The sequence below is a fragment of the Danio rerio genome, chromosome 3 (assembly GCF_052040795.2).
Source record: "Danio rerio strain M-AB ecotype USA chromosome 3, GRCz13ab, whole genome shotgun sequence".
Taxonomy (NCBI): domain Eukaryota; kingdom Metazoa; phylum Chordata; class Actinopteri; order Cypriniformes; family Danionidae; genus Danio; species Danio rerio.
In genome coordinates this window covers 49,437,678-49,459,119 of record NC_141023.1, presented here as the reverse complement: position 1 = coordinate 49,459,119, position 21,442 = coordinate 49,437,678, and the positions used below count along the sequence as shown (strand labels likewise).

Sequence of the window (21,442 nt, the reverse complement as noted above, 5' to 3'; positions counted from 1 at the left end):
TCCCCAAGTCGTTACCCTGGAAATAACTTGTTAATGGCTACTCGCTAAAGCAACTGTATTTTGGAAACCGCCGAGCTACTGCCACGCTGTTGAAAAATGTGGATAAGCTAGCATTGCTATTTGTAGCTTCTCTTCAGCAATGCTATTTGATTTTGGATTAGCTCATTTTCCATCCCCATCTATTTCATCCTATCTCATTCTCTATTTGAAGCGGGTAAGTAAAAGCTCCAGGCAAAAATGAAAATCTCTAAGTATGTAGTTGTCGGTATAAAGGAGTGTACAGCATGTTCCTGAAGAGAGAGACTGAATGGCAGTCCAGTTTGTACAGAGACTGTCACAGGACTTTGGAGCCAGGGGACCAGTGATTCATCTGCTACAGCTACATATACTGTGCGCTCATTGATAAAATAACATATCAGACTATGACATATCTGCTCTGTGGTTGTTCTGGCTTGACAGTTTTTAGACTAGCCGATGCTGGTGTAGTTTAGTTGCAGATCACATGTGCTTGTTTAGCGGCACTGACAGCAGCAGGAGGGAAAATCCTCTGTCCACAAACTGTGTCTTGTTTTATTTGCTTCTCATTTGTTTGGTATGCTGCTTTGTTATGACTGAATGGCTTGAAATTATGGCAATATGTAAATACAGTGAGCTATTAGCATTGACACAGCTTGTCACAAACAAATTGCAAAGTGAACTTATAAGACTGTGGGCACTATTATACTCCCGGCACAATGCGGCACAAGGCGCAACGTAATTGTTGTTTGGTAGTTTTAGCTTGGCGTAAGAGTCGTTTTGACGTTTTGCGCCACGCTATTTAAATAGCAAATGCATTTCCGCTCATATGTGCGCTCTTAGGCGTTTTGGTCAAAAATCTCTTATTTCCGCCTGTAGATGCTCTGTTTAACTTTTTTCTTACAAGTGAAACACTCAGTTTTTCCACTTACAAAGTCGGTCATGTGAAACAGCCTTATTCAAAAATGGATTTAATTAATTTATTTCCTTAAAACTCTTTACACAATACCCCATATTAACAAAGTGAAAAAAAAATAAATAAATAAATTGTTACTAAATTATTAAAATTAAAAAAAAAAAAAAAAAAAAAACCTGAAGAATCACATGTACATCAGTATTCACAGCCTTTGCTATAAACCTCTAAATTGAGCTCAGGTACATTCTGTTTCCACTGATCATCCTTGAGATGTTTCAGCAGCTTAATTGGAGTTAACCTGTGGTAAATTTAGTAGATTGGGCATGATTTGAAAGGCATACACCTGTCTATATAAGCTCCCAGGGTTGAGAACCTTACAGAAGGACAACCATCTGTGAGGCAATCCATCAATCAGGCCTGAATGGTAGAGTGGCCAGAAGGAAGCCACCCCCAGCCTGGAATTTGCCAAAAAGCACCTGAAGAACTCTCAGACCATAAGAAACAAAATTCTCTGGTCTGATGAGACTAAAATCAGAACGTTTTGGAGTGAATGTCAGGCAATACGTTTGGCGAAAACCAGGCACCGCTCATCACCAGGCTAATACCATCCCTACTGTGAAACATGGTGGTGGCAGCATCATGTTGTGGGGATGTTTTTCAGCAGCAGGAGCTGGAAGACTAGTCAGGATAGAGGGAAAGAAGAATGCAGCAATGTACAAAGACATCCTGAATGAAAATCTGCTTCAGAGTGCTCTTGACCTCAAACTGGGGCAACGGTTCATCTTCCAGCAGGACAATGACCCAAAACACACCACCAAAATATCAATGGAGTGGCTTCACAACAACTCGGTAAAAGTTCTTGAGTGGCTCAGCCAGAGCCCAGACCTAAATTCTATCGAACATCTCTAGAGAGATCTAAAAACATTTTTTACATTGTCATTATGGGGTATTGGGTGCAGAATTTTTAGGAAATAAATTAATTTAATATATTTTGGAATAAGGCTGTAACATAAAAAAATAAAAAAATTGAAAAGTGAAGCGCTATGCCTATTTTTCAGATGCACTGTACAAATCTATGTTATAGTGTATACTATATATGATATGTTTACAGTACTATATATAATATAATTTAACTGTAATATTAATATGCAATTTAACTGTAAAAACAGTAGTGGTTTAAGTTCAAAATCTGATATATATATATATATATATATATATATATATATATATATATATATATATATATATATATATATATATATATATATATATATATTATTTTATTTTTTTTTTACATGTTTTTTATGTTGAAAAAACTGCTACATGTAATGACTAACTTTCTTCAGGATTATAAAGGGTACTTATTTTACCTTTTATACAATATTTCAGCTCAAAATATGCAATATATTATTTGTTATAAATGTAGAATATGCCCATTTTGGCGTCTGAGTACAATATAGCTATTTTTGTAGCCTGTGCCTTTAAATGCAAATGAGCTGCTTCTCCCGCCCAACACTCTGACATCCGCTTGTTAAGTGGTGAAGTGTTTGTGACGTATGTAATACTGTTTCCGGGTCCAAGCTGCCATTCATTTGAGTGGAGAAATCATTCGTTTATGATCACGTTTTATTCCTATCACACATTAAAGTGAATTTTATATAAAGTCATAGTGTACACAACAATCTCTGGGCTAACTGCATAACAAATACCAAAAATTTAACAATTTATAAAAAAAAATTATCACTTTCTGGCCATCGGAGATTAGGCATGGATATTTTTACTGCGGTCGTGATTTTCGAAAGCATTAAATCGCTTTGTAAATGTTTATTATTACCATTTCATGAGTCTCCCCATTCAGTTGAATAGAGCTCTTGGACCCGGAAGCCGCTTCGCATGACGTCACACTTAACAAGCGGACATGTGTCTGCTTCTCATGCATACGCCAGATAAACAGCCTTCAGTGATATAAACATACACGGATTAAGCTGAACTAATGTCATTAAATAAAAATAACAAGTAGGTTTATTTGATGTATTTATGGTAGAGTCTATTCAAGCCTTTCTGAAATGCTGAGTCACACACAAATGCCATTTGCAGTACACACACACACACACACACACACATATGTGCGTTTACTGACACCATGCAGATGTCGTGATTATAGCATGTTTTTAGATATTACATAACGATTTTACTCATATTATTACAAACATGCACTGTTTTATAGACATTTTAAACATATATTAATAATTATTAAAGAGGAGCTAATCACAGAAAGTTGAAATATTTTTTTTAATGCCAGTTTCTTTGAAAAAAAAAAGTTCTGTAGACACGTGAATGCATGTTATTACGAAAACATAGCACCTGTCAATCTTTGATGAGTAGGGAAACCGCACTCCTACGCCACATTGTGGTGGGAATAAAAAATACTGGGATTGTGATCCTATTTTAATGTCAGTAAATAATAATAATAATAATAATAAATTGTCTTGTTGTGTTTCTATCACTCCAGTAAGACTGTGGACACACTATACATACACAGTTCTGTCTAAACAGCTTCCAAAAGTTGATTTTTCTCATATGTACCTTTTATTATCTATATAGCTTTTCCAATACATTGTTTTCTAATTGTTAAAAAAATAATAAATAATTAAATGGACATGTTTGCAAATATCTGTCATTTGGTGTTGTTTTGTCAGTTGAAATACTCATTGCTGATGCACTGGCTATATAGAGCATGGCTGATTTTGCACAGCCATGTGCTATTTATCACGGCATTCTAAGCTTTGATTTCTCCTCCACATTTTTCCACTTGCGACAGACACACACATTCCAGTTGGCAATTAAACCGTTGATACACCACAATGTGTCATTTACTTTTGGTAAACACTGATTCATTGACTAACCAACTGTTTGTTCTGGACATCTAGTCGGCAGCTATGTAAGTAGTTGTGTAAATGCTAATGAAATGTATTGCAAGTCTGGTTCTGGGTGTAATATATGCTGAGTTCAGACTGCATGATTTTTAAAGTAGTCGTGTCACAGATGTTTTCACACTGCATGACTATCTGGGCTAGCATTTTGTCGCTGCTTTGTTTACACTGCAAGATGGATCAGCAACAGGGGCTTTCACACTGCGTGACTTTACAATAGGAAGAATTGCAGACAACTTAGTCCAAACTACATCTCACAGCCAAAACCATGTAGTATGTCTTTTGTTATTTACTACATAACAAGAAAGAAGCTTTTAATGGAGTAGAAAATGTACATATTTGCTCAACTAGGTTTAAAATAAGTTATCAATTCTACTCAACTTTCTGTATGACACGTCAAACAGACATGGGTGCTCCTGTCAAACCTCCTCTAGGTTTTCCTCCATTTCTTGGGTCCAAATATACTGAAAAGGAGCGCTTTAAACTTTTCCCTCAACCTCCTGCTGGTCTGCAGGTACAAACACACTAGTGAAGGCTGCTCTATTATTGGCTCTATAGGCAATCTTCGATGTTATTTTCAATTCGAACTTGCTTCACATGCCATGATTTGAATCACCGACAGCTCCAGATATTTAGCATGCCAAATATCTCACAGGCATCAGCGACCCATCAGCGATTCTCTTAGATCACGTCTTTGCTAGTTCATACTGTGTGATTGTCACTCACGTGCACGAGCACCGATTTGCCTGTGATTTCAGGCATTTGTCTGCGATTTCTCAACACCTGTCAGCGAGTCAAAATCGGGTTAAAATCATGCAGTCTGAACTCTGCATTAGATGTCTTTCTAATCAGATATTATCAGTTTAATACAAGAAACTCCTGCTATAATTGTTATGTAAGGTAAGAAACGCATAAAAGAGTGTGAAAAAATTGGCTGTTCGGCACAAGAACAAAAACTAAAGAGATGAAAACAAGCAAACAACACAGTACAAGTGAGAAAACAAAGTAGCCGGCTGACCTTTTGTTGCATTTCTTAAATATTTGTAAATTATTGTGATTATGAGATTGCACAAGCAAATCTCTCGGTGAGTGAGAAGTATTGTACAAATGGTGCATAAATGTGCTTTGTTTATGGTTTACTTGCAGGCATGGAGGGATGCATACTTGTGTGCAGATGCAAACTTTCAGTCTGCTGTCAACCATTTGGTGTCTTCATGTGCATCTTTTTGGGACAAATCTTCTGGTCACAGGTTTTTAGCAGTAAACTATAGAACTAAATATTATCAAGCAGTTTTCTTCCAGCAGCCATTAGACAGTTAAAAAAGGCATAGACTAAAGCAGATGTGTTTTTGTATTTTGCACTAGTATCTTATTAGGTCTACTGTCTTTTTGGATTATTTATTGGAATTGTACTTACTATTTTTGCTGTTTGTTTACCATATGTTTGTCTTGTGCTGGATTTGGATCATGCATGAGGACTGCAAAACAAATCTACCTTTCTTTGTCCTTGGCAACAAACTATTTTTTGGCCAACAAAAGCCCCCTTTATTTTATTAAAAAAAAAAAAAAAAAAAAAAAAGTACAATAATAAGTTGGTGACCAATGAAAGCCAACAATAAAATGATGATGAGAATAGCGTTAGATTTGTTTCTTTCTCATGGTGCAGTAGTATATTGCGACCTATATTGAATATTGAAAATGAAGCAAAGGCTGTGTCTGTGCACAAATTTGCATTCTTGTGGTACTGGTCGGTTCATAGAGATTCTATGCTCTTTGCTTGAACAGCGAGAATATAGAACACAAATAAGTAATGAATTGCTGTAACTGCGAGTCTCCTGTTGACCACTTGACCCATAAAAACAATTTCAATTTTAATTAATTTTATGATTTTTTTTTTCTTTTCTGTGAAAATGTATATTTATTTCAGTACTAAACCCCTAGCAATGAAGATATTTTGTAAAATGCAAATGAAAACAATGTCAGCAAGGAAACGGCTCACACCACTAGCTTGTTGTGGGAACCCCCTAGTGGCGGCGGGGCCCTGAGCAGCTGCTTAGTTCGCTTATAGAGAGTGCAGGCTCTGATTATCTATCTACTAAAATGGTAGTTTTTAATTTGTTGCCTCAGAGCAACACTGCACAGTTACACCACTTTTGTTAAAGCAATACTATCCTATGGATAAAAATGTGCAGATATGTATAGCTATCACCATAATATTTATTGTTTGCTTTACGGTACTATTACTCACAGGAAGTGGATGTCAAAACAGTTTATAGAGGTAAAGAACAAGAATGACCAGTTAGGCTCATTCCTTCAGACAGCCAGCTTGAAGATTCAGCTATGTTTACATTCAAAGATGTGAATTAAACTTGCATAAAGCCACAGTTCTGCACAGTTTATCTTTAACCCTGATTAAACACACAGAATTAAACTAATTCTTCATGCTCGTTTGAAACCTTCAGGTAAGTGTGTTGAAGCAGGGTAGGAACTATCCTGTGCAGGACTGCGGTCTTCAAGGAGGAGTTTGATGTGCATCTGGATTCAGCCCACTTGATGGTCATGGATGCACACAAAGGGAGATATGGAGTACCAGGATGCAATGGTTCATCTAAAGGATAGTGCCCAAACTCTGTCCTGGAGGGCCGGTGTCCCGCAGAGTTTAGTTGCCAACCTGCCCTTATGTTTCTAGTATGCTAGTTAGAGCTTGAGTAGCTTTTTCAGGTGTGTCTAATTGGGGTTAGAGCTATACCCTGCAGGACCATGGCTCACCAAGATCGAATTTGGGTATCCCTGACCTAAAGCCAAGAGACAAAAATTTGGCACCCATCTTTGCTTCACATCCACCAACAACTGCTTTCTGTGGTTCCACAGTGAATAATTAGTGAGAAATAAACATTGGTAAATAAGTACATTCAAATGGTACCCCACAGGAACACAGGATACACCATCTATGGCTAGTTTTTGATTAAACATTACTGGCTGATTTTGTTTATGTTTAGTGATCACTTTTTCTAATGTATTTATGGTTTGTTTGTACCTCATTTCACTTATAATAATTTACAGAAAACCTTGGTGTTCAAGTGCCCAGTAGCATGTCATTCCCCTGAGGCAAGAAACCAAAATCTGTTAAGGGGCTGATAGGGGGTAGCATATTTTATCCTTGATTTATTATAAGGGACCCCCTAAGCACCTAAAAATCAGGATAAAAAATATATATTTTTTACTCTTAAAACAAAAATTGATGAAACACATTAAAACACATGTTTAAACCCTAAAGCCCTAGTTTATGACCAAATCCATGATCATGTTTGGGTGTACTATCTGAAAAATATTGCCCACCCACACTCTCATAAATAAAGGTACAAGAGCTGTCCCTGGGGCGGTACCTTTTCAAAAGGTACAAATTTGTACCTTAAAGGCCCATATTAATATCTCAAGGGTACATATTAGTACCTAAAACGTACAAAGGTGTTACTCTTTAAATTTGTAGGTACTTATATATACTTTTGAGGTACCGATATGGACCCTTCAAGTACAAATGTGGACCTTTTGAAACGGTACCACACCAGTGACAGCTCGCATCTCTTTATTTCTGAGAGTGCATAAAGAGCATATGCACTATCCACCAGGACACATACGTAACCCAAACACATTCCAATTATGCATCACAAAAACTGACCCTGAACAAAGATTTCCGGATAATTCTCTCTCAGATATTTTGCTTACCCAAGGACATTTTGATAATCATCTGTGGACCTGCTTCTATCAAAAAGACAAAACGAAAATATAACTTTCTTCTAAATTGGTTCTATCCTTTAGCTTAAGACTTCCACCGTTTTAATTCGGATTATGAAGATTATTCCCCTCAGTCCAATTTCCCCCTCCGATTGGAGATAATGTCTGTGGGAGCAGCATGCACTCGTAAATGAGGGAATGAGCCTATTAATCCAGTAAACGTAGTTGGGTTTGGGAGATAACAGGGTGGTTATGGTTGGAGATCTGGGCAGATAAAAGGCAGAAAGAAAAGCGGAAATTATTGGACTGATGATGTGATTGGCAAAGTTGGCGGGATGGAAACGTGCAGTGTGGGATGCACCGGCCTTCTGAAGCTATAGGAACATGTGGGTGGGTGGGTGATTGGTTGGCTGTGTGATTGGCCTCCTGTGGTGAGGCAGTGCTGAGCCTGGAGTAATGGTTTAATCAGTGACCAGCAGTATGGAGCTATGCGTTTGCTCCACGGGAAATGCTGCGGAAACAAGACTACATGCTGGCACACTCTAATCCCACTTTGCCTCTTCATATGTGAGTGTGTCATGTAGGCTCATGGGAGTGTGTCTATTTGAATGCGCACCAGAATGGGCTCATAATAAGGTTGTTTGCGTACAGCAAAACTCCCAATCATCTGAACAAGTTTGAACTTTGAAACTACACATTTTATGGTAAGATTACACCATCCATGGCCATGCTGACCCCTTGATTTGCTGTGGTGAGTCTGCGTGTCAGTTACATGGCTGTGTGATGTATGGTGCACTTATGTATGTTCAAGTTCCATGGTGACCACAAGTGGCTGTTTACACTTGGTCACTTCAGGCAGTTATGTTTTGATTGGATAGCTCTGGATGGTTGGTAAAAACAGCAGGTATGAATTCCCTCAAATACATTTGAGATGGATATAAATTTATTTCAGAGCACTTCAGGAGGTAGTCTAAGACACATTTCTAACATAACTGGACAGGTTAAAATGCTTCTGTTTTTTTTTTTTTTTTCTTTTAAAGCCACATATTTAAATTGCACTTCTCCAAAAATGTAAAAACAAAAATAAATAAGCCATTGCTGCCCATCCTGTATTTCAGACCCATCTCCCATTTTGTTATTTTTTTCGGGAAAACTCCTGTAATTTCACCCTGTCCTTGGTCCTTAGCTTTTTGTAACTGTCGATTGGACAGTTTTTTGGAACTGTCCCTCCGGGCCGCCAACTTTGGTATAGTATGCAATCGCAGTGGTCGCCCGAAACCCGGTCCATAGTACATTTACTAACACCACAGTATAGTTACTAACCTGGTTCTCAGCTGTGTTATTCAGTCCACAGTCACTCGCGCCCAAGCTCAATCTCCTTCTCAGTCTACTGGAATTTCGCAGACAATTGTTGGCAGGTATGAAATAAGCTTGTTAAGAATGTGTTATATGATATATGACATCATATATAGCAGCTCAAAAATGCAACACCTGGGACAATAACGCCACAAATGATAGTTTTGTGATGTTTGTTTAATTTAAATAAATTGTTCAATCTATTTTTGACTGCTCACCAGCAAAATAGTACAATTAGAAATGGCAGCATTAACAACAGAGATGATTCACACATCTGTACAACCTGAATATACATTTACAAGCACAGTGTTTTGTTCTAGGGAGAGTAGGTTGTTTTACAATTTAATGTAAGCTCTTTACAGGTTTGAATAGTGTCTTGCACATCCATTCATTCATTTTCTTTCCAACATTTTCCAATTTAGTTCATTCAATTCACCCATACCGCAAGTCTTTGGATTGTGGGAGAAACCAGAGGGTAAACCGTTTGAAGCCAGACTAACATGGGAGGAATATGCAAACTCCACACAGAAAAGGCAACTGACCCAGCCGGGACTCGAACTAGTGACTTCACTGAGCCACCATGCCACCCCTCTTGCACTTATATTCATTCAATCAATCATTTATTTTATTTTCAGCTTAGTCCCTTTATTAATTCAGGGTCGACACAGCGGAATGAACCTTCCTGCTGCAGCTTATCTCTGGGAAACATTCATGGACACTCATTCACACTCATGCACTATGGACAATTTAGTCTTTGGCCTGTGTGGGAAAGCGGAGCACCCGATGGAAACCCATGCGAACTCGGATAGAACATGCAAACTCCACACAGAAATGCCAGCTGACCCGGCCTAGGCTCGAACCAGTGACCGTCTAGCTATGAGGTGACAGTACAACCTACTGCGTCACCACGTCGCCTTGCACATTTATGTGCAACTAAATTAAATGTTTTATTTCGCCTACATTTTTTACATTTTGGTAAGAAAAAAAAAAGACTATAGAATACACAAGATGTGTCACTTGTATAATTTTATATGGGGAAAAGTGTAACAGTCAATATGGCGAATGAGTACAGTATAGTAGTACAGTTGCCCGTTATTGGTAAACCAGTGGTCGGCAAACTCGGTCCTGGAGAGCCGATGTCCTGCACAGTTTAGCTCCAACTTCAATCCAACACACATGCTTCTAGATTTCTAGTGATCTCAAAGCACTGATTAGCATGTTCAGGTGTGTTTGATTAGTGTTGGAGCAAAAGTCTGCAGGACACCGGCCTTCCAGGACAGAGTTTGCCTACCCCTGCCAAAGACTAAAGTTTCTCTGTGTGCTTTTACGAGAGTTTTTGTGGTAAACAAACACACTGGAATCTCAGTGAATACTTGCTTCATAGACATAAAAAATATATCCACATAAAGCTTGACATCTGTCCTTTTAAATAAACCAACCACACTTGAAAACATTTTTTTTTTGTTTTGTAATCTGTATGAAACAAACACCAGGGTACAGTCCATCCTGTCAAACGCACATCAAATGACAGAAACTACTCGAACACCAACATTTTTGTAAAGAGTCGCTGTTATTTCTTGAGGAGACTCACTATCAAAACCTAGTTGTGAATTACATCAGAAGACCAGCGCGATCTGACAAAGCATTATTCAGAGGATGATCATGTGTAGAGCTGCCATAAATGAGGTTGGTGTCGGGATCTTGTTTCTTTCTGTTTCTCCGCATAATGTCAGGCAACCTTACGTTTAGAAATGAAAGTTATGAGACAGTTATTTAATTTGATTGGTGATTCTAAATTTATAACGTAATTGTAAGCTTGGCAAACAGTTTTGGAGAATTTGATGTTTTCCCATTCCGACAAAAATGCTCAGAGAGGCATTTCAATATTGGCTGCCAAGTGAATGACTTGCCTTAAAGGGTCTTTGATTAAATGCAATTCATCTGATGCTTTAGGCCAATTTAGGCCCCCTGTCCTGCACATTTAGTATGTCTCTCTCACTTGACACACAAAGATCAGTTTATAGATCTCTCGCTTAACAAGCTAATGTTCTGAATCAGGTGTGTTAAATAAGTAAGACTTACAAAATGTGCAGAACGAGGCAAGGACTGGAATTGAGAATCACTGCTGTAGCTGATGTAACCTACTAAAACTTGCATAAAGCACATTGTTTGCAGATCAGAATCATATCCGATAGCGCAGACATATGTATGTGGCCAAATGTATATCCATTTACACAAACCAGATAGCTATCCCATTAAAGACAACACATAAAGCAACCAGGTGAAACCAGTTCCTAAGTGGTATTTAAGAGAACAGGGCAAGGATTACAAAAAACGTTGAGTTGGAAAACAGCATGTTAAGTTGCAGTGGAATGAGTGGTTGACATTTGCAGATTAAAGCAGCATGATTAAATCCTGTGCAGCTCCAAGTAACATCTGACTTTCACATTGACCTCAAAGTAAGAAAGGGAACTTTACTTTTTAGTCCTCCTCCTCTTTTGTAAAGAAACGACAATATTGTCTCCGAAGCTGAATGTATGCACTTGTTCCATTTGTCTGCACAACACAACCTTGCGATCAGTTATGCAGGTTTTTGAATTGTCTGCTTTCCTGTGAAAAAAAAAAAAAATTCCCTCTATTTGATTGCAAAGTCTTTGAAGCCGCAAGAGCTTAAGGCATAAATTTCAGGAGTACCGAGCGCTTCATTGATCAGTTTTTTTCCCTGTTCATGGGACTCTGTGGGTCAGATCCACCCCCTCATCTTTCAGCACAATGGACAGCTCCACAGGTCCCCCCTCTCTCTATTTGTCAGCACTGCGGAGAGCTCCATTGCCTTGTTTTTGTCCTTCCGTGAGTGGAGGCGGCTGGCGGCCATTTTACGTGGCTGGATCTTTAAACTCTTTGAAAGCTCTTGTTCTGATAAAGTATGCCACTCTGTGCCACTCTCGGGGCCTCTCAGCCAGGCACAATGATTAACCCTACGGCACCTACAGCCCTCTCAACGTGTCTCTCTCTCGCGCTCTCTTAAATTGAGTGTAAATGGCAGATGCCACATGTGGGCAGAAGGGGTCACCGGCAGGTCTGGGGTCAGTCCTCTCTTCTTGTTGCTGGTTGCGCTCAGGTGTTTTAGTTATTGTGATTAGGACACATGAGAGTTGCTTTTCTATTCTGGAGGCTTGCGTTAGGTTGGTGGATGGCAGCCGGAGAAGAGCTGTGTGAAAGAGTGGGAGGATGTTAACGGAGTGTGTGTGGAACTTTAACAGTTTGTTTCAGCGAGAGGGTAAATAGTTTGCTCCTCGAGACTGGAAAGTCTGGAAATATGATCACTGGCTGTGAAACACCCTTCATTTCCTGATTCTTTTGTTTGAGTTATAAAGGTTTTCTGTAATAAACATCTCACTATGCTGTAATGCTAAGCTATATTTTTAATTAGCAGGTTACTTTGTGACCTGCTAATTATGTTAACTATGCATGACAATGTTGGGTGCATTTTAAAATCTACACAAAGTCAAAGTTCGTCGGCTTTATTTAATTTACACACAAGTGGTGTTAATATGTCCATTTTTAATTGTTTAAGCCTCATTGAATGATTTAATGGTTTATTGCTGTACTTTATTTTACAGTCCTGTTTTGTGTATACATAATATGTACATATCATAGTCAATATATAAATGTGTTAAATCTACACTCAAAACTTTAATAAATTGACTGAACTAAATCAATTGAGTAAACTCGTTGCCTTAATTTAATTGAGGAATAGAGTCTCACAAAACTTGCATATTCATTCATTCATTCATTCATTCATTTTCTTGTCGGCTTAGTCCCTTTATTAAAAAAAAAAAAGGGGTCGCCAAAGCGGAATGAACTGCCAACTTATCCAGCATGTTTTTTTTTTTTTAAGCAGTTGATGCCCTTCCAGTCGCAACCCATCTCTGGGAAACATCCACACACACATTCACACACACACTCATACAATACAGTCAATTTACCCTACCCAATTCACTTGTACAACATGTTTTTGGACTGTGGTGGAAACCGGAGCACCCAGAGTAAACCCACGTGAATACAGGGAGAACATGCAAACTCCACACAGAAACGCCAATACTTGTGTTCAATACTTATTTTTCACACTGTACATACATACATACATACATACATACATACATACATAAAGTGCAAGCCACTCATTTAATATGTAAAAAATCTTTTTTTTTAGGAATTCTACTTTGAAATAAAGATTGAATTTAATTTTGTTTTGCTCAGAAAAACGGCATGCAAAATGACTGTGTGTGAAGAATTTTCTTCTAAATTCTAAGCAGAATGTGAAAGCATGTATTAAATGTCTTTCTTTCTTTCTTTCTTTCTTTCTTCATGTAGCATTAAGTCGGTCTGCAATGCCATTTGGTTTGATGCGGAGGGAGCTGGCATGCGAGGGTTACCCCATCGAGCTGCGCTGTCCCGGCAGTGATGTCATCATGATCGAAACAGCCAACTACGGCCGCACAGATGACAAGATCTGTGACGCCGACCCCTTTCAGATGGAGAATGTACAGTGCTACCTACCAGACGCCTTCAAGATCATGTCACAGAGGTACACCAGAGCACTGTTCTGCTGCAGGATCTATTTTTGTGGTGGTTTTTAGTCCAGGGGGTTCAATTCTTATGCTGTCATGCTGAGAGCGGCTCCAATCAGCTTAAGCACACTTCTAGTCAGTCTAAAGGCTTTAATCCACTGGTTCAGGTTAGGTTACTATAATTAGGGTTGGAGCTAAACTCAAATGGTAATGTGTAACAAATTTAACATTTTATTATTATTTATTTTTATTTTATTTATTATTATTATTATTATTATTATTATTATTATTATTATTATTATTTTGCATTTGTTAACGTGTTATAGCAGACACCTTAACACCTTCTAAAGGGAGGCTTATTTGTTTTTGTTTTTTTTATTTAATTTTCTTTTATTTTATTTTTTGTTTTCTTTTATTTTCTTTTATTTTATTTCATTTCATTTTATTATATTTACACTAATATATATTAGACTAATTTATATTACACTATTCTCTGCATCTACCAAGTCAGTGAAGGACCACAGGCACCTGCATTGTGAAATGCAGAGAATGTTTTTTATCCCATTAGGCATGTGGTATCAAATTCAATTAATACAACACTCCTCCCGCAGTTCATACTCAATTTCAATACCTCATTTGTCATGGGGCAAGCGTGAAATGCTCCTGAATGAAAGTGAATGTGCTAAACTGCAGTTAAAGTTGATAAATTAAAAATGAAACAACTGAAATTACATGAAACTTGTGTTGTGACGCAATAACGTTAATTGAATTTTAAACTATATCATGTAAAATGGAATTATGGCAGAAACTTTTGTAAACATCCAATTCATATTATTGTCTCATTAATTCAGATTAAGGCAACTAATTTGGTTACTGATGTCCATGTAAACATAGTCCTTGACACTGATATAGCTTTTATTGTCAAACTTAGATCTAAAATGTTTTAGGTACTTATTTGGTAAGTACCTAGATTATAAAGAGATGCTGGTGTAAATGACTGTTCATGTCACTGTTTTGTTTACGTGCACTGTCTATTCCTGAGAGTATTGATACGGTTGAGTGGTTAAGTGACTATTTAGTGTGTGTGTGTGTGTGTGTTTGAATAACGTGAGCGTAACAGTTGTGTGTGCCTGTGCGAGTGTGTTTGTTTGCTCCGTCTGCAGTTCCAGTCTGTGTCTGTGTTCAGAATTTGCTTCCTCTGAGACGAGATCAATGATTTCCTCTTCCAGCTATCCATCAGCCTTGTAATGGAGTGAGAGAAGGAGGGAAAAGAGGAGGCTGGTGGGGGGGAGGAGTAGATTGAGAGAGGGATTGGAAGTGGGAATAATGCTGCAGTGAGGATGGGATTTGAGGAGAGAAGTGCCTCTGCGTCTGTTTGAGCGAGAATAAATCTGTACAACGCTTGATCCGTGTTTGCATTTTATACCGATAACAGCCCTGTGTTCATACATTTATCTGCTTTAGTCAGAGCCAGTGGTTCTAAGTGGCTTTGAGCTGGAGGAATAGTCTGAAATCACCACATGTGTTTCACTGTCTGTCACATCCTGGCAGGAACAGTGCGTCAACATAACGTAAGATTGCCGTTGTACCCCAACATCGTGGTACGTCACATTTTTTGGAAATAAAAATTGGGTTGACATCAGAACCCAATGTAAGGCAATGTCAATGTCCAACATTGGACAGACAATGCATTTTTATTACTTTCCAACGCAACCTACAAACAACCATCTTTTAACGTCTAATAATGTTACAGCTTGACATTATGTGGACCACTATGACGTCTATCAGACGTTGAATTTTGGATGCCATACCTGATGAATACGTCTTAGATGTCAATATGATGTTGGTTTAAGATGCTGGCTCAACTTTTACGACGCCACTTTCCAACACAACCTAAAATTGACAAAATATCAATGTCATTTCATGTCGATATTGGACGTCAAAACAAGGGTGTTCTTAGACACTGGTGACTTAAATCGAACCTAATATTAATGCCTTATTGTCACGGTTTGTGTATAGGAAAAGAGCGAGGACTCAGGTGCAGAACTAAATGGTTTTTTTATTAACAGTAAAAAAAAAAAAAAACATTAATAAAAGAAATAAACAAACAAACTAGACTGGGCAGGCTGGCAGGGATCAGGACTGAAGAATAGGACAAGGCAGGAAAACGACAACATATAACGACTGGGACGAGCTTGGACAAGACAGCTGACATGAGGAGAATACAAGCAGAAGTAAATTAACACACAGACATGTTAACATAATTAACTAATAATTGGTTAACAATGAGGGTGGGACTAGACAATAGACGGGAGAGCACATGACACAGAGACAACACAAACCATGTGCTCACATAAAACAGGACAAAAAAGTAGCCAATGAGAGAACACATTAACCAGGCGTTCACAAAACAGGACAAAACTGAAGCACGTTGCCACAATGTAAACACAGAGCCACATGCTTGGAAAACACAAACACAAACAGACGCAAGACACAAACACACAATAGATGAAGACACCTTACTGTGCGTTCCCACATATGCAATGTAATAATATGTTTTATCAGCGCCAACCAAAACCGAAACCAACTAGACGTAGACGCTGAGAATGAAACGGCGCGATGTCGACGGAACAAAACACAACCACGAGTTCAAGAGTGCATGTCCCAAGCACGCACAGAGTCCGCGCGCCCGCATCAAGCATGAGCATGCACGATATGTGCGCGCCCACGACGGTACCCATACAGAGAGATTAACAATGACAGAAACAGGACAAGACAGAGCTAATGTCCGGACTCTGCCACTAAAACAAGAATTTACAAGACCAGGGTGACAGAACCCTGACACTTATGACATTGTGTGGCAGCTGGCAGTGGCGCCTGCAGCCGTACGGCTGTACGCATTGTGTGTACCTACAATTTTACAATTTAATGCAGCTTTTTATTTATTTAATTTTTTTTCATAATTTAAATTGATTATTCAACTGTATACAGTACGATATATTGTCAAAGCAAGAAAGAATGAGAATAAACAAAAGTGTGCGTTTGTGTGTTTTAAATTGTGTATGTACTTGTGGGAGATGGGCAAAGAAATCTATTGGCCTTAGTTTTGCTGGCGGTTTTTCCTCACACTAAAAATTACAATTCAGAGAGCTCTTGTTTAAAACAAGGTTCAAAATGAGTAAACTTTCTTTAAAACAGATAAACTTAATTGAGAAATTTGTCAAAAGTCCTAAAACTAATGAGACAAATGTTTCTTCCCCACATGGGGTGGAGACTCATCAGCACCTGAGCCTGGGAAAGTCCAGGCCCAGCCTGTGTCTCATTCATAGAACAATTCTAATCCAGCTTCGCAGCGTCTTCGCATGGAACTGCTACCATTCAAGGTGCTCAGATTGTGATCACATCTCGGTTTTATTCTGTTGAATTTCAACTATTAGTAGCTTGAAACAGATGAAAATATAATTGCTTTTAGTATGACTACTATGGTAAGGGCTTAAACAGAGCAGTGCTAACAATATCGAGAAACAAGAAAAAAAGACAGCTAGGAAACATAACCTGCTTTGTATTTTTGTAGGAAACACAGTTTAGATCTGTTTAGGGTAAGAGGTGTGTGAGTTATTACCGTCTATCACTAAATGTCAGTAATTATAAAAAACAAATCAACTCTGCTTTTTAGCGCCCCTCACAGAGCTTGATCCATGCTGTTATTTCTCCCCTTGGGTTTTAGGTTTTGAAAAGGGAAACATTTCACCACCCCATCCAAACTTTTAAGATACCAAGAGTCAGATTTGCACAATCCATATGCATAACACTTTGGCTTGTTTCCCTTGCTCGAAAGCTTGGCAGGCCTCCTGTGTGTAGCTACGATTGCTAAGCCACGATTGGTGTGTGGCGGTTTTCTGGGTGTGGCTTAATGAAGGCTCAGTTCTTTCCAGAAAGGTTATGTTTTGTTCCTCAATTGGTCTAATGCAGTCACATTATACAGTTTCGCAGGTCAGAGTTCACCAAGCTTAAACTTTGCTACACAGCGAACTGCGAAATTTGTAGCATGAGCTTGCTTTTCCAGTCGCATTTGTTTGCTTATGAATAGATCAATAGAAGTTTATGGGGCAAAAAGTACAATGCAACTGTGGCCAGTGTTGCCAGATATACTGCAAAATGTTTCACATCGGTTAAACTTACAAGCTCAAGTTAACCAGCTGCCTTGAAGATTAGTCAACTTAACTTAGAGAAATTATTTGTTTCAACTTAAGATGTTGAGTTTTGTTTAAATACATTGTAAAACTCACCATCAGTTGGATCAACTGTGATCCAGGTCACCAGGTCACAAATGAAACCAGGTGCTAGCCCGTGCACTGTTTTGAAGGTTTAAATTAAGGTTTTAAAATCAACCTCTTGACTTATTAGGAAGCCAGTGTGGTTGTTGAAGTACAGGAGTAATATGAAACGTGAAAATGTGTGGCAAAACCCGTGCAGCAGAATTTTGAATATACTGTAATCTTCTGAGAGACGTTCTAGGTAAACTTCCAAAATGTGAATTACAGAAATCAAGACACGATGTGATGAAGGTAATTGTAAAAATACAGTTTAGTTTAACAAAGTCAGATCAAAGGTCAAATATAATCTAATATTATCCATAGAATAACTCAAAGTTGCACCTACAACTCTTTCTAAAATAAGAGTGATAATTCAACATACATTAGGTTTACATTTATACAACCGAAGTCAAAATTATTAACCACCCCCCCCCCCTCCACCCTTTGATTTTTTTTCTTTTTTTAAATATTTCCCAAATGACGTTTAACAGAGCACAAAAAATTTCACAGGATGTCTGATAATAAAGTCCCACTTTATAGTCACTTATCCCTGTGCACTTGCACGGTTACTACATGTGCAAGTGGTATGTACTGTAACTGCAGTGTATGTACACACTAGTACATGGTATGTACTTGTGTATTACTGGTGTAACAACACACTTGTGTAGAAATGTGTAACAGAACATTAATAACACAATCTTTGATAAACTACCCCTTAAATGTCAATTACTGATGTAATTCTACAATTTACCTTAAAAAAATATATAATCATAAAGTTTTTTAAAGGGACGTTTTTTTTGCTCATGTTTTTCATTGACGTTTAACGCCTCGTGACTAAAAGGACGTCAATGTGATCATGCACAATAATGTGCAAAACGGCAGGTGCAAAAGCGTCATTAAAAAAAAAATAATAAAATAAAAAAAAAACACCTCATGCTTCTCCACCAATCAGATTGGCACTTTTGTTCATGTGCACCTTTCTGCTGAAGTAACAGTAAACAGCACTTGGAGGCACTCAATCGCAGAACTGTCAATGCGAGCACACACTGAAGAAGATGGCAAGCGGGGTGTCAGAAGCTTAAAGTTGTGTAGCGCCATTTCACATGAAGGAGGGATTTTGCATACTCTTTTGCTTGTCGCCTGTGAAAACTGATTGGGTTTGAATATGGAAAAACAAATCGCAAAGCGCTGATGATAAACGCAAACGAAAAGCGTCCCGGTGTGCACGAGCCTTATGGCATTTGAATATTTCCAAATACATATTGCCAGAATTGTGCTGTTGTTAAACAGTTGCACAAAGGCTTAGGTTTATATATCACACAGTAATTTGTGACCATGTCACACTTTATATTGAGTGGACAGTTCCTGAGGATTTACCCTGTAATTACAAGGTTAAATCTTCTAATGCAGTGTTAGTTCTGCCATTCTTATTATTAATACAGTGTTCAGAAGTACTGCAAACAGCTGTGGAAGTGGGAAACATATATATATATATATATATATATATATATATATATATATATATATGCACATATATTTGTTACAAAATGCAGTTATGTAATTCTTGTTACAGATGTGTACTTTTTTTAGGGCTGTTACCAATGTGTTGTTAGACATTTGAAATTACACAAATATGTAATGTGTTTTTACATGTGTGTAGGTACACCAGTATCACACAAGTACATACTATGTAGTTACATAACACTTACACATCTAGTTACCATGTAAGTTCACAGGTATAAACGGTACTTAATATAAAGTGGGACAATTGTTTCTTCTGGAGAAAGTGTTATTTGTTTTATTTTGGCTAGAATGAAAGTAGTTTTTAATAATAATAATTAAAAAAAAGAAAATAATTAGCCCCTTTAAGCTAAATGTTTTTCAATAGTCTACAGAACAAACTATCGATATACAATAACTTGCCTAATTACCCTAACCTGCCTAGATAACCTAATTAACCTAGTTAAGCCTTTAAATGTCACTTTAAGCTGGATAGAAGTGTCTCGAAAAGTATCTAATAAAATATTATTTATTCTCATCATGGTAAAGATAGAATAAATCAGTTATTAGAAATGAGTTATTCAAACAATTATGTTTAGAAATGTGTTAAAAAAATCTTCTCTCAGTTAAACAGGGAGGCTAATAATTCAGGAGGGCTAATAATTCTGACTTTATAAGATAAAAGATAAAGGTCGACCTGTGTTCATACCAGCCCCATTTACTTTAGAACATATAAAAGAAAAGAAAAAAAAAGAAAAAAAAAACACATCATTACGTTGAGTGAATGCAGCAATGATTCTCTTCTAGCTCTAATTAAACACCTCTCTCTCTGCTATTCTCAGGTGTAATAACCGGACTCAGTGTGTGGTGGTAGCCGGGTCTGATGTTTTCCCCGACCCCTGTCCGGGAACCTACAAGTACCTGGAGATCCAGTATGAATGTGTGCCATACAGTGAGTAACAACACAAACACTCCATCTCGACAGCCCCACCCCTTCGCCTCTCCAGTCCTGCCCCTTTCACCCCCCACCCCGCCCCTTCTACCTAAACCCTGCCCCTTCAACCAGCTACCGCTATCCACACACAAACACACACACACACAGAGTCATTCTCAGTCACGCACACACACACTCACGAGTGCGTTCTCTCCTTCACGCACACCACTCTCTTTCTCTCTTTTCAACACACACACACGCTCTCTCTCACACTTTAAACCTTTTTTTCCATCAACAGTGCGACGTTGCAGAGGCTGAGGGAGATTTTCACATCAGGGGAGGCGCTCAGCAGACAAACAAACGCGCAGCAGATAAGCATTCAATATCCCCAGTGCTGCGCAGACTCAGCCTTTATTGGGCATCATAAGCATACAAACACACAGCCTCACATGCTAACAAAATGACCCCGAGGGTGCTTTATCTGGCATTAAACACCTTCACCTCCCCTCTGACAGACAATCAAAATGAAAATTGGGAGGCTGCAAGAGCGTGGCGGTGCGCCGTGTGCGTGCGTTGCACAATGGGAATGTTAACACAAACCTCAAATTTATTTCATACGGCACGAGCCAAAGTCGCACACATGCTAACACTCCCATAGCAATGCCAGGCTGGTGTGATTTTCGAGTGCAGAGGCAGCGACTCTTTCAAGATTGAGCTAGTTGGCGTCTGTGATTTTGTGGGTGTTTTCTCAGACTAACCCCACCCCCAAACAATATAGATACATTTATAGAGATGCAGTGCATTTAGGCCACACCCACACGCAGAGTAGGGGGGGACTTTCCAACCCTCTCCATTGACTTTCTATTGCATGAAGCTACGTTCTTGATGTTTCTGATTTATAACAAATAAGAACAATATCTACAAGCCTGTGTAACACTGTGACTCAGTGGTTAGCACTGTCACATCAAAGCAAAAAGGTTGATGGTTCGAGTCACGGCTAGGCCAGACTTGGCTAGCCCAGACCTTCGGGTGCTCCGGTTTGCCCAAGTCCAAAGATATGCAGTACAGGTGAATTGAATAAGCTAAATTGGCTGTAGTGTATGTGTGTGAATGAGTGTATAGATGTTTCTAGTACTCGGTTGCAGCTAGGAGTGCATCCACTG

At 38.4% G+C, this 21,442-nt stretch overlaps 1 protein-coding gene across 6 annotated transcripts in view; it reads left to right on the top strand.

Annotated features, from left to right (window-relative positions):
* The window catches only part of adgrl1a (adhesion G protein-coupled receptor L1a), a 374,293-nt gene that overhangs the window by 211,792 nt on the left and 141,059 nt on the right, over positions 1 to 21,442 (top strand). For all 6 annotated transcript variants that reach the window (XM_087245090.1, XM_087245088.1, XM_087245092.1 and 3 more), the window contains exons 3-4: positions 13,333 to 13,546; positions 20,188 to 20,297. In XM_087245090.1, coding sequence (XP_087101216.1) covers positions 13,333 to 13,546; positions 20,188 to 20,297 — 324 coding nt within the window. The remainder of the gene's footprint in view (positions 1 to 13,332; positions 13,547 to 20,187; positions 20,298 to 21,442) is intronic.